Raw genomic sequence first — 13,074 nt, forward strand, 5'->3', positions numbered from 1 at the left:
ACAGGAAGCAGACTTGGTAACTACTCATGAACTGGGACACAACTTTGGAGCAGAGCATGACCCTGACAGCTTGCCAGAATGTGCTCCCACTGAAGACCAGGGAGGAAAATATGTTATGTATCCAATTGCTGTGAGTGGAGATCATGAGAACAACAAGGTATATTTTATGTTGAGTAACTTCCACATACAGATGCTGCTGCAGTCAGGAAGGTCTGAGTCAGCCTTCTGCACTAGACGTATAAGTTCCTGTCTGTTCTTTTAGTACAGTGTTTAATTAAACAGCCAGTAGAGGGGGAAATGCTTACAATCTAGTCCCACTGTTGAGAAACTTCCCAAGTGTTGAAAGGGCTGAATGCTTGTGGCCCTTATTGGGGATGGTATTTTATGATCAATTGTACTGCATACCTGCAGAGATAACACTAGTTGAATTTGAAACCTTTAGCACCAAAAGCACTGGCTTCTAAATAGGAGCTGGTCACTTAGCTTTGTTACTAGGAGTCATAGTGGTATCCTTTAAGCCAGTGCTCCTTTTGCTTAATCTCAAACTTGTCAACATTACTGTGGAGTTAGCAGCATCCCTGTCTTACATATGGACTTACAGGTACCAAATGTATCAATAGCCTGATTCGTTAGAACCACTGCAGAGGCTTAAAGCTAGCAGGTCCATGCAGGTAGGGCTCTTCCCAGTTCTGCAGCTTCATGGCTATGAGGGTTTCAGAAAGTAATGACAGTTTTGAAATGCACTGTTTTGTGTGCAGGGATTGTTTAGTAGACCACATTGCTTCTCTACTGAGCACACATCACTTACAACTATGCCAACATGTTCCCTGCTCCTGTGTACTTTCCCACTCATTGCATGCACAATGGTTTTATTTGGAAATTGCTGTTTACTTTCTGAAACACCCTCACTTGTTGGCATTTGTTGCTCTCCCTGAGCTCCAGTGGCAGCATGAGGGCTGGATCTAGACCTGCAACTGCTCCCCTGAACTGGTCCCCCACTCCTACCCCTGGCTGGCCATAGATACTTGGCTGTCACAAGGCAACAAAAGTATTTAAACACAAACTGTTTTTTCCAAGGTCTTGAGGTACACAGCATCTATTTCTTACAGTGTCAGGATCGGGGGTGGGTCACGCTGACTGTCTGCACTAGGGGTGGGCAATTATTTGGGTCAAAGGGCCAGTTAAAGAGTTGTGGTGAGCTGTTGCAGGTTGGGTCGGTAATCCTTGCCCCCACCTTCTCCCCTCCCCACTTCAACAGCTTGCCAAAACTCCCTAAGTGACCCTCTGGCACAAATAACTGCCTACCCCTGATCTAAGGACAGAAAGGTGAGCAGAAAACCGAACCTTTGTTCCCCTCTTCTCCTTGCACCCCTTCCCCCGCCCTGAATCCTTAGCACATGGCTGAGTCAAGCAGCAGCCGTATTGGCTGCACCCACATGGCCCGAGGCAGTGCACGAGAATGCAGCATGGCATCAACCTGGCCCAGCTGTGCGCTGCAGACTCTGGGCAGGGGAGGAGGTACAGGAAGAAGGGGGCCAGGAATCCTGGGTTATCTGGGCTGTCCCAGTGCCATTCTGTGTTCCTCCTTTTTCTCTGCATCTCCTCCCCTGCCCCAAGTCTCCTATGTACAGCCAGGCCAGACTGGTGCTGCACTGTGTTCCTGTGTGTCACTTCGGGCCATGTAGGTGTGCCTTGTGCCTGACCCAGCTGCATGCTAGGGACTCAGAGTTAGGTAGGAGCTGCACCAGCTGGTCCAGCTGTGCCCATGTGGTGAAGCCTGAAGCTGCACACAGGAACATAGCACAGCGCTGTGTTGGCAGTACCCATGTACATCTCTATCAGGCTACAGAGCATGGATAACCCATGATTTCTGGCCCTCTTCCCCCAGCTTCCCATTCCCTGTTAGCAGGAAGAACCTTATCAGTCTGTGAAAGGCCCCAAGGTCAGAGCTGTGGGCAGGCATCCTCACTAGGCAGAAGCCTGGCCAGGAGCTCAGTGCCCCCTGCCTTGGAGCTTACACTGGGGGCTAGGAAGCAGGGCACAGCAGGCCAGGTGGGAGTGGCTGTGGCTGTTGCAGCTGACTACAGCTAGGGAAAGGGGAAGGGTGAGAAGTGCCGAAAGCCAGAGCAGTCGTGGGCTGGGTATACTTCTCTTTCTGTAGAGCACAGGTGCAGGCCAGATTAGAATCATTTGGCAGGCTGTATTTTGCCTACCCCTAGTCTACACTGTGTAGTGTTTGAATGGGAATGACACTCCTCAGTGTTTCTCTTTCCATGCATGACTCTTTAGATGTTCTCAAGCTGCAGTAAACAATCCATCTATAGGACCATAGAGAACAAGGCCCGGGAATGCTTCCAAGAGCGCAACAACAAAGTGTGTGGGAACTCCAGGGTGGATGAGGGTGAGGAGTGCGACCCTGGTCTTCTGCGCCAGCATGATGATCCCTGCTGCTCTGCTGACTGCAGACTGAAGGAAGGTGCCCTATGCAGGTAAGAGGGATTAAAGCCACAGCTCTGGGTGGGGAGAGGTATGTGGGGGTGGGTCTGCAGGACAGCAAAGTATTAAGGAACTCAGTCTGGGGATAATTAAGACTTCCAGAAAAGGAAGCTGTGCTGCTGCTTGGTTAGTTCATGTAACAGCAGGTCAGGATTACTTTTCCACTGTCTTGCTGAGAACTGCACAGTGAGTGCAGTGTGTTTTACAGTTCTGTACTTGTAGCACTAGGACAAAACTGAAATCACTTGAACCAGAATACACCAGTATTAACATTCCTTTTGCCACTGTAACTCTGTCCTGCATACATGCTGCAGTGCAGCCTTTAATGATGTGAGCACATGCTTTTTGTCACAGGATCCAGGCAACACTCAGTTGTGTAGCTGGGGAGTGACAACAATAGCTGACCTTAGGCTTTGTCTTTGCTGTTCAATGAGTAAATCCCTGTTTATTGTCCAGGGATAATGGTCTGTTCCTAGAACCCCAGACCTGTTCCCAGTTTTACTGGAGGAAACCTATATTGCTGTCTGTTGGTTAGCACCAAATCCATTTGTGACTGTTTTTAAAAATCCATGTTCATTACATAAGAGTTGTGGAGAGCCCGAAGGAGCAAAGATTATGCAGAAGAGCTCACGTATTAGCTAGATGAATATGGTAAAAGGTAGAAAAAAGGAAAAGACGCAGGTGAAAAGACCTGCCTGAAGTCACAAAGCATGTCATTGTCATGGCAGAGTTGGGGAAAGATCTTGGGTATCCTGAGGAAGTGCAGTACCTTGTTCTGTGGTCTGCCTTGCTTCTCCACATTGCATGTGCTGCTTCAGCATGCTTCAGAAAAGCAGAGGTGGAGGGATGTGTGTAGGAGGTGGAGATCTGAGAAGCCATCTTTGGGTATACTTGCTTTCATAGGCTTGTCAGGCTTTGATATCAAGTGCACTTCTTTCCATTTGCATGTGGCTTACTATTCCTTTCCTCCATCAAATCTTCCCACAGTGATCGGAACAGTCCCTGCTGCAAAGGCTGCCAGTTTGAAAGTGCCCAGAAGAAGTGCCAGGAAGCCATAAATGCTACTTGCAAAGGAGAGTCCTATTGCACTGGTATGCTGTTGTTGCAGTCCTCTGGGGCTTGACAGCAGAACACTGAAGGTTCAACACCTGTTCACTAGCTTTATGTATGATTTACCTCTGCTTAGCTTCTGTCTCAAGCCACATGCAACAGTAACTTCCACCTGGATATGAGGCATTGAGCCAGAGCTGCCTTCTGACTGAAGCCTGGGTTGCCCTGCTTGGCTGCCCTTCACACTGTATATTCTCTGTATCCTCTCTCTCCTTACCCACAAGGTCTGAATGCCCTGAGCCAGCAATTAAACATCCCCCAGCCACACTTCTAGGTACCAGCTGGACATGCTGCACTCCTTTGAGTGTTTTGGCTGGCAGCCTACTCAAGGTAACTGCAGTCTGGTTCCACAGAGGAGCTGCTGGGAATCATTCACATACCGAGTGTCTGTTGTTTCACCCTGCCACCAGTGCTTGCAGTGTTCTGTCCTTACCCAAAATGGTGCATACTAATGCATCCTCTCCACCGCCAGGAAACAGCAGTGAGTGTCCTCCACCAGGGAATGCTCCAGATGACACGGTCTGCGTGGATCTGGGCAAGTGCAAGGATGGCGAATGTATTCCATTTTGCGAGAGGGAGAAGAACCTGCGTTCATGTGCATGCAATGGTGAGCATGGCAAGAGGGTGCCTTTCCCTTCGGACCTGCCCCTGTAGGTTTGCAAACTCCCATTGGTTGCCTGCTTGGACCCCACAGTCGGTTTCAAAAGACAGGTCCAGAGCTGAAACTGTCTCAGACCCTGCTGTTTTGTGTTTTTGGAGATGGCTAAAGTCATGAGGTCAGTAAGCAGGCAGCACTAGAGATACGGGTGCTGAGCTGGGACTGTGCATAGTGAAGTAGAGGCATCTGTTTTTCCCCTTGGCTCCAGCAGAAGAGAAATCTGACAAGCAGCTACTCCTCCAAACACGGAGGAGAGAATGCTGCTGGAGCCCCCAGGCAAGGCTGCTAACAGGAGCCATTGCTTGTGACTTGAGCTGCAGCTCCAGAAGAGTCGCTCAAATGCAGGCAAGGCTGCAGCAGGAGGCTGTTTTGGCAGTCGGCAAATTGCCTGTGTGGTGGGCAGCTGATCGTTTTTGTCCATCTCGGCCATCACTACTGTGCTGTTGGCAGGCCTGAAACTGATTAGATCCTGTATCTTGATGTCTGCTTTTATTAGAGGGCTCCGTCACAGTGAAGCAAGCCTTAATAAGGTGCAAACAGCTGAGCACATGTTGTTCCCACAGGAACTATCCATCAGCTTCAGCTGTGCCTGTATCAAAATTGGTTACATTTGGCAGGCAGTGTGCGCCATTTGCATGATTATAAATGACTTGCCTTTATTACCAAGGGGCATGGCTGTTGGGTTTGAAGACCATTTAATCTGCATTAAATGAGAGCTACCTTGTGTGCGTCTGTTAGACGTGCGCATCCCTTGCCCAAGTTATTGTTCCAGCTCAGTCCCCAATGCCCTTCATTGCTTGTTCAGGTGGTGACCCCTCAGGCCCTTGACAGGACAGGAAGGGGCAATAAACATCACTTGCGGAAGGCCTGAATCATGTATCACATGCCTTACTGCTCATCACCTGCCCCTAGATTACTGCAGCATTCTGGTGTTGTCTTTGAAACTGGAACAGCTCGGAGCTTGAGCTCCCTTTGTTTGCTTACCCTGTTACGTGGAACTCCCAGGGGAACTTCAAGTCTATGTAGTCTAAGCTGCTTGAGCTCCTCTGCATGGTTAGACACTGTACAATGCTCCATTTGCTCTAGGAGTGCACCATCAGTTGGGCAGGGCAGAGTCAGTCAGGGCATGAGAAATGAGGCCTCTGTGATGATCAGCAGCATTTGGTTTTGAATGAGGTATAACTACAGCTGCAGCTGGGGTCCTGCAAAAAAACTTGTTTGCTGTTTCATTTCAGAAACTGACAACTCCTGCAAGGTATGCTGTCGGGACAAGCAGGGCAGGTGCATGCCGTACATGGACACGAGCCAGAAGTTCCTGTATTTGCGCAAAGGGAAGCCGTGCACGGTGGGGTTTTGCGACATGAACGTGAGTGCCCTGGGCCAGACTCCCTGCATGCTTTCTGCTTGCATGCTTGGGTATTTTACAGAAAAATGTGGAAGACTTACACTTTCAAATCTGGTTCCCCTTGCTGGATTGTTCATTGGACTGGCCCAAGACCTAATCTCTGTGCCTGTAAACGGTAGCTGATATATGTAAATCTCCATGCATGGAATGACTATTTTGGAAGTGGAAGTAGTGGATGAGTGGTCATAAGAAAGGGAATGGCAACACTTACCATGGAATTCAGTGAAACACTAATTTTTAGTGGGCTGGGCCCACGGCCTTTTTAATTCAAATAGATCAGGGAAACACTAACATTTTCCCAGAGCGCATGAGTCCCAATTTAGCTCAGGGTCCTCAGGCTTGTCTCAGGATGTCTAGCATTCAAGTATTTTTTTAATGTTGTAGGCTTTCTGCTCTTGTCAATTAAACTCTTGCTTTTATAATTACATTCAAACTGTGGACTTTCCATGGGGTTGTGCATGTCATTAGTCAGAACTGGAACAAAGCCATTGGCAGCCAGAAAGCGAGCTGGGCATGTTCTTTTAAGTCCCTGTGAGCAGGATGGTTAAAACTTAAATAATGTAAGATTGAGGTTCTGGTTTTTCCAAATAAATGTTTGTTTGCAGGGTAAATGTGAGAAGAGAGTGCAAGATGTGATTGAACGATTTTGGGATTTCATCGATCAACTCAGCATCAATACCTTTGGTAAGCTAAGGAAATCTTAAATTTTGAAAGTGCATAAATTCCAAAGGAATTCAGTCCCAAGGACCTTGAGGGAAGGGGAAATTGGTAGGGAATTTTTTTTCCTTGCTTCTTCATTGTTGTTTTTTTCTTTTCTTTTTTCAAACTGCACGTGATGGTTTACTGGCCCAAGGGTGACAACTTTTAGGAGGGTAGAGCCACAACAGATCTCCGTTTTTAATGTGCATTGTTAGAACTGATGCCATCTTCCAAATCTTTAAGGTTCCAGTTTTTTTGTAATTCCTAATAATTTTTTCTATACATAAGGTATTTGCCAACCCCACAGGAAGGATGGTGTCTGCTCCAAGAACTTTTTATTCCAAAGATATATGAGGCAAGCCAAAGAAGCCAATGACTTGCCATAGGCATCATGGTTAACATGGATCTTTGTAAGCTATTTCAATATGGACAGGGTAGGCAACGAAGTCTTCATTCAAAATAGCTGAAGCTATCCACTGCAGGCTGTGGAACTGTACGTGTGCATGCTCAGTGGTTCTTAGCCTTATTTGCCTCAGAGTGTCATTCAAGCATGTAACAGTGCACACTGCTGTGTTGTTGTAACTATTGAAAGGCATTAACTACACGATTATGTAATCATAGGGTGACACTAAAATTATGGTAAATGCCAGGTATTTACAGGGTAATTGTACGTGGTATTCAGTCTTCCAAATTAAAGTCTTAAGACTTTAAAATGGCAGTTTTCCAAGTAATTGTAAAGGTTTGTAGTAACTTAGGATAGATGTACTGTGTTATCCTTGAATTGCAAAGTAAATATAGTAGAGTAGAAATGCATATTTGTTTTCTCCATGTGATCAGTTTTTGTGAATGGATGACGAGGCTCAGAGTGAATTGTGACCTTTAGAACTGAATTTACCCATTTCATAGCCACTAGCAGGAAGTGTTGGGACATCAGAGTTTAAGGGATGCAGGAGGCTAAAAAATGGTTTTGTGGCTTAGAATTCTAACCACTGGGGATCCTGGAGATATTTATATGGCTCCAGTCTTGCAGTGTTTACCCACCTGAGCAACCTCACTGCTTCAGCGGTATTATTCACACAAATAAAGTCTTCAGAATTGGATTGTGTCTCGAATTCATGAAACAGGTCCATCTGTTATGTCTGGGAGGTCGCTCATTTTATTTATTTATTTTTTACAGGGAAGTTTCTAGCAGACAACATAGTAGGCTCTGTTCTTGTGTTCTCCCTGCTTTTTTGGATTCCTCTCAGTATTCTCGTCCATTGTGTGGTAAGTAAACCCAAGTTAAGGAGACTGGATGGAGTGTTTCGGAAAAGAAACCTTTTCTGGTATGTATTAGCAGAAGTTTAGCAGGTACTGGCAAAAATAAGTTCAGTCTTAACACTTTTGAACCTACCATCAGTCCCAAGATGAGTAAAAGTCCTGCTGACTACTCTTTGCAGTGAACCCTAATATTACGAGGATGCTGACTGACTTCTGCAACTTGCATGGGAAAAATGTTTAATTTCGGGTTAATTTATCTGGAAAATATTTTGGCTGACAGAGCTACTTAGGCCTTCATAAGAGATGGTAATCAAACTGGGGATGTGCTTGGGGTACAAGCTCCATTCTTGCTAGAAAAATTGAAGTTCATTTAACCTGAAGCCTTAACTTAACCTGAGATTATAGAATCAGATCAGACGGGGTGAAAGCTCACTTCAGACACCAAAACAATTTGTTTGTCAGAACCATCTAGCTTGTCCCTAGATGACAGAGCATGTATATCATCCAGACTTAGAATATGCAGTTTGGTCCAGTCATCAGGGAATTTTAAATCTTGATAGGCATTCAAATAAAGTTTTGAGGGAAAATCCACCAAATACTGTGGTATCCTAAATGTTGCTATGGAATTCTCTACAGTTTAAGTCTGTGAAGATATATTCATAGGCTTTAAGTTACCACTTGGAAGACCCGTAAGTCAGTTGTTGAAACACAACTGTGAAGCATGGATTTGTGTCCCTTGAGGGATACTTGCAGAGAATTCAAGGGTGTGTGGTCCACTCCCCTACACTAGTGATTCCCAGCCAGGGTGTTTAGGACTCTGGAGTGTCATGATCTTTTCAGGGTGCTGTGTAGTGTACTTTGTCAGGTATGCAAGCATGCTTTGCAAGATGATCTCAGAGATTTTAAATAGGAATCCATCGCGTTTAAAAACATTCTTCCTTGCTGTAGTCTTTCTGGGTTCTTTGCAACACAGAATTGGTGTATTTTTCTGTAGCCAAAAATGAGTGAAAAGTAAGGCTGGCATTTTCCAAGGGCTGCCTTGAGTCTAGAAAGGTTGAGAGCCACTGCACTACACAGATGTAGTTCACTGTTCCTAAACTGTCCCAGCCTTGTCTTGAAAACTTCCAGTGCAGGGTTCCCAAACTGGTATGCAAGACATCTCTGGGGGACACGTGGAAAAAATTGTGTACTGGCAGATTGAGCCTTATACTAATAATTGACATCTAAGGGGTTAAAGTATAAGATGTGTGCTGGTAAGGATTTGCAGGCAGCTGGTAAATCTGGAAGGGGATATGCAGTAAGAAAAGTTTAGGAACCTCTGCTCTGGTAAAGGATTCTGTGACTTCCACAGGCAGCTTGTTTCATCGCTTGAATTGTCACAATTAGGAATATTTTGGAGCTGGCTTTCTGCACAAGAGGTTCTCTGGGGATGTACTTTTGTGGGAGTTGTTACACATTTGAAAAGGAGCCTACTGCTCTGTTACTTCTGTGCTGGGGCAACTCTAGCTTTGGAGTGAGACTGGGGAGGCGATCTCCTGGGAGAGTAGTTAAATATGGAGGGAACAGGATGGGGAAACTGAGCTGAACCTAGTGATACAGAATGAACTTTCTGCTTTTATTTTGTCTTTGTAGGACAAGAAATTGGATAAGCAGTATGAGGAGAACACAAAATCTCTCTTTTGCCCCAGTGTAAGTTTCCTGATTGCAAGTGGCACTCTGTTCAACAATAAGTTTGCAAAAAGCTAGATCTGAAAATACACTTCAGTGGGGTGGGTTGAAATGAATGTTCTCTTAAGGCAGCCTGGACACAGAAATGAAACAAGCTGGGAGGTGTATGTTCCAGTACGAATGTTGTCTTTTTTAATAAATGAAATAGCATGGCTTCTGCTTCCCCTTCCCATCAGAGGGCATGACTCTGTCACTCTCATCCTGCCCCAGCATTCAGTGTAGGAAGCACAGGTTCTGTGGCAAGTGTCTGTGTTTTGAATGCTGCACCCAGGCTGGAACTCAATATCTTACCCACTAAACATTTGACCCTTAATTGGCTGTGCTTGCCTGAGGGATTTTAGAAGCAGAAGTGTTAATCAAATGACTTTGGACTTTACCAGAATGTCACTTACTAAATAGGTCTCCTACCCCCTCGGATCAGAATAGCTTTCAGGGGTTGGATGTTTTTAATTAAGTACATACTGTTGTACTGAAGTTCTTGAGCTACTTCTAGTGGGTCACCAGAAATTCTTCAGGCAATGACACTTCCTGCCAGTTCTGCTGGGCAGAATAATAAACTGGCACACTTTCATTTGTATGTCAGTGTTTTGGATGCCTATTCGTATTTAAAAAAAATTTTAAAAGCCCCATTACCATAAGATGAGCATCCGAGGATTCAAAATGTTCCCCGCTCTGTTTCCTATGCAACCAGAGAGGGAAGTGGAGACCAGAAATGCTGGAGATTGCCCTGCCTCTACTTCTCTCCTGCACAAACCAAAGTGCTCTTGGCTGGTCTTTACTGCCAAAGCATTTAATGGGCATAGGGACAGGCCTGAGAGCAGGGTCCTGATTGTTTAGTGTCCTTCTGGAAATGGTTGGAAGCTGGTACAATGTCAGAGCAGAAGTGCTATGTGCCTTTCCAGGAAATGCAACTGAAACAAGTATCGCCTCTTGTGCCAGCTGAAACTTGAGGTCCTGTATGCACAGCTGAAGTTTTCTCCATATGGCAGACATTGACTCAACCATAGCAAAGGCACAATTTTCTGCTTAGGCAGAAAGAGGCCAGTGCATGTGGTACCAATGTGAGACTGAGGGGCCTTTGTCCTACCCCTGGCTCAACCACTGATCTGCAGTGCAATTTGGGGACAACTACTTCATTTCTCCCAGCCTGTTTGCCCACCTCCTCTTAATTGTTGGAGCAACTTACTCTGCCCAGTCCTGCCATATGTTTTCCATTGCAGCAGAAATGATTCCCCCCTGCTCCTCTGCATTATGCTCCAATTCAACTCCTGTGGTATTTGCTGTTTACGTTAGCACAGGGCATGGCACCCTTAACTTGCATGCAAGATTGGACTAGGTTATCACAGCAGTTTAACCAACAAATTTGTGGCTAGTGTTGCTGTTTGACATATTAGAACACTGAGAACCCGGCAGGGTGCAAACTTGAATAACAAAAGGGTAGGCTGAATCTTATGTAAAGGAGCTTGATGCTTTCTGCCATCGCTTTACTTTTCTCTCTTAATCCAGATTGGACTGAGATACTGTTAAGTTGCAGCAGGCCACTCTCTCTCCTCCTAGCCGAGACTTAAGACAGAAGAGTTTAATTTTACATTTTGCTTGATTGGGTCCAAAATAAAAAGGTTGGGTAATGTTGGACATGCAGCTCCCTACCCCCCCCCGCCCACTTCCTCCGTTGCTTTATAGGGTGACAGTAGACTACTGCACACAAGACCTGCAGCAGCACAGGTGAAAAATGCTGAACAGCCTTAGCTTAGCATCTGAACTGGTACAAGAAAATTTATATGGCAAAAGTGCAATCAACTGAACTAAATGAGGCCAACTCTGGACTGCAGTTTGAAACAGTAACACTGGGACATCTCTTTAAAGCTTTTGTTTCTTCAAGTAGGCTGCCCCAAACCAACATGTTACTTGTGTCCTGAGTTGTTGAAACTTTGCTTCTCCCTCCTGCATGCTCCTGTCATTCCCACCTGACTCAGTTGCTTATATCTTGCAGAACGTTGAAATGCTCAGCAGCATGGACTCTGCCTCTGTGCGAATTATCAAGCCTGCTGCACAGCCCACAAGTCGGCATCAGCCACTGCAGCCAGTCATAGTGATGCCTCCAGTCGCCACAGCACCAAAACAGGACCACCAAAGAATGGATACTATTCAGGAAGACCCAAGTACTGACTCTCACATTGATGAAGATGCATTTGAAAAGGACCCTTTCCCAAATAGCAGCTCAGCTGCCAAATCTTTTGAGGACCTTACAGACCATCCTGTCACCAGGAGTGAGAAAGCTTCATCTTTTAAACTGCAACGTCAAAATCGAGTGGACAGCAAAGAAACAGAATGCTAGTGTCTTGCTGCCTTCCAAACCTGAGACTCCTGTGTGCAAAATAAATTCATCTATTTGATCTAAAACCATTTCATTTCTATAAATATAGATCTATGTATATATTTCTGAGAGGAAATAAGGAAGTGACCTACTGCAGATGCTGGTCATGTGTATGACCTTCCTTAAATTAAGTTTCTAGAACGTTCTGTCTTTTTTGGAAACAAAATTCAGACTAAAACTAGTGTTTTTTCAGTTTGGCTTTTTTCCCCTCCCCTCTCAATCCTTTAACATTTCCTTCAACCTGTGGTGTAAAATGGAATAAATATCCTGCTGGATATTAGATTGTGTATATTAGCATTTTAATAATTTAACTTTTTGTAGTTGAACAGCACTGACACACAAAAGCATTGTTTTTTTTCTTTTTAAGAAAACAGAAAAAAAAAGTCTCTTCCTCCAAAGCCTAGAGCAGTTAGCAGTTTAAGTACCTGTATGCTCAGCTCGAAGCAGTATAAAGTATTTTTTTTGTTTTGAGAACAAAGGATGAGTGCAATGAAATTTTTGTTTCTTAAAATGCATTTTACTGGAGTATGACAAAAACAACAGATGCACACTGAGTTGGCACAAGGTTTTCACTGCATGGCTTCCATTTAAAAACCAACAGAAGTTGCACAGCAATGAAAACCTTGTATAATTCACTGAAAATATTCCCATTGTCTGAAAGCTGTTTTCAGTCACAACTTGTTTACATTTCATTACTTCCATTGCATAAAAACCATTTACTTGCAAGTGTTCTCAGTCTGAATTACAATTCTTAACAAGGCATACTCTTATCTAGGATAAGTGGAGAAAGCTTAGGCCCAGGTTTTAACCGAGGTTCAGTGTGAAATCATTTTCTTTGATTCAAACTTCTATACATAAGTCTGTTGCCAAGAAACTTAAAAGAAAAGCTAGTTCTTAAAAGGATCCATATAATGCTTCATTGAAAAAAATAGTATACTTGGTGCATCAATTCTGGTTATTCAAAAAACCATTGATTTCAGCTCCAATGTAAACTCTGAAAAATCAAGGCTTGCCAATTTTAGAGAGGGAAACATGAACATAAATTTGATGGCAGTTAATGAAACCTGTGACAAAAGAAATGTGTTTCTAAGATTCTTGTTACACTAATACTTGAACTTGTGCCTTATGGTATTCTTGTCTTTAACCAGCCATGTTATTTTTAGTTACACTGGTTTTTGGATTTGATAAGCAGTGGTAAGCTTTGTGAGAGGAGTTGATTCAACTCCCAGTACAATGTAAAAAAATAAAAGCTTTTTTAATAGAATGACTCTTTCTTTCAGTGAGACTTGTACACAATATTTACTCAAACCTTTGTAAGTCAACTAATTAATTCTTGCCTTG

The 13,074-nt window shown here is 44.4% G+C and overlaps 1 protein-coding gene across 2 annotated transcripts in view; it reads left to right on the plus strand.

Moving 5' to 3' along the window:
* ADAM17 (ADAM metallopeptidase domain 17) overlaps positions 1–12,997 on the plus strand; it is a 48,016-nt gene extending 35,019 nt beyond the window's left edge. For both annotated transcript variants that reach the window (XM_090032360.1, XM_090032369.1), the window contains 9 exons: positions 5–157; positions 2,290–2,489; positions 3,484–3,587; positions 4,079–4,213; positions 5,500–5,630; positions 6,275–6,353; positions 7,546–7,634; positions 9,261–9,317; positions 11,350–12,997. In XM_090032360.1, the coding sequence (XP_089888486.1) occupies positions 5–157; positions 2,290–2,489; positions 3,484–3,587; positions 4,079–4,213; positions 5,500–5,630; positions 6,275–6,353; positions 7,546–7,634; positions 9,261–9,317; positions 11,350–11,694 (1,293 nt within the window). In that variant the 3' untranslated portion in view covers positions 11,695–12,997. The remainder of the gene's footprint in view (positions 1–4; positions 158–2,289; positions 2,490–3,483; positions 3,588–4,078; positions 4,214–5,499; positions 5,631–6,274; positions 6,354–7,545; positions 7,635–9,260; positions 9,318–11,349) is intronic.
* The last annotated feature ends 77 nt before the right edge of the window (positions 12,998–13,074 follow it).

This window comes from Crocodylus siamensis, chromosome 1 (assembly GCF_052110815.1).
Source record: "Crocodylus siamensis isolate JL-2025a chromosome 1, ASM5211081v1, whole genome shotgun sequence".
Lineage (NCBI taxonomy): Eukaryota > Metazoa > Chordata > Crocodylia > Crocodylidae > Crocodylus > Crocodylus siamensis.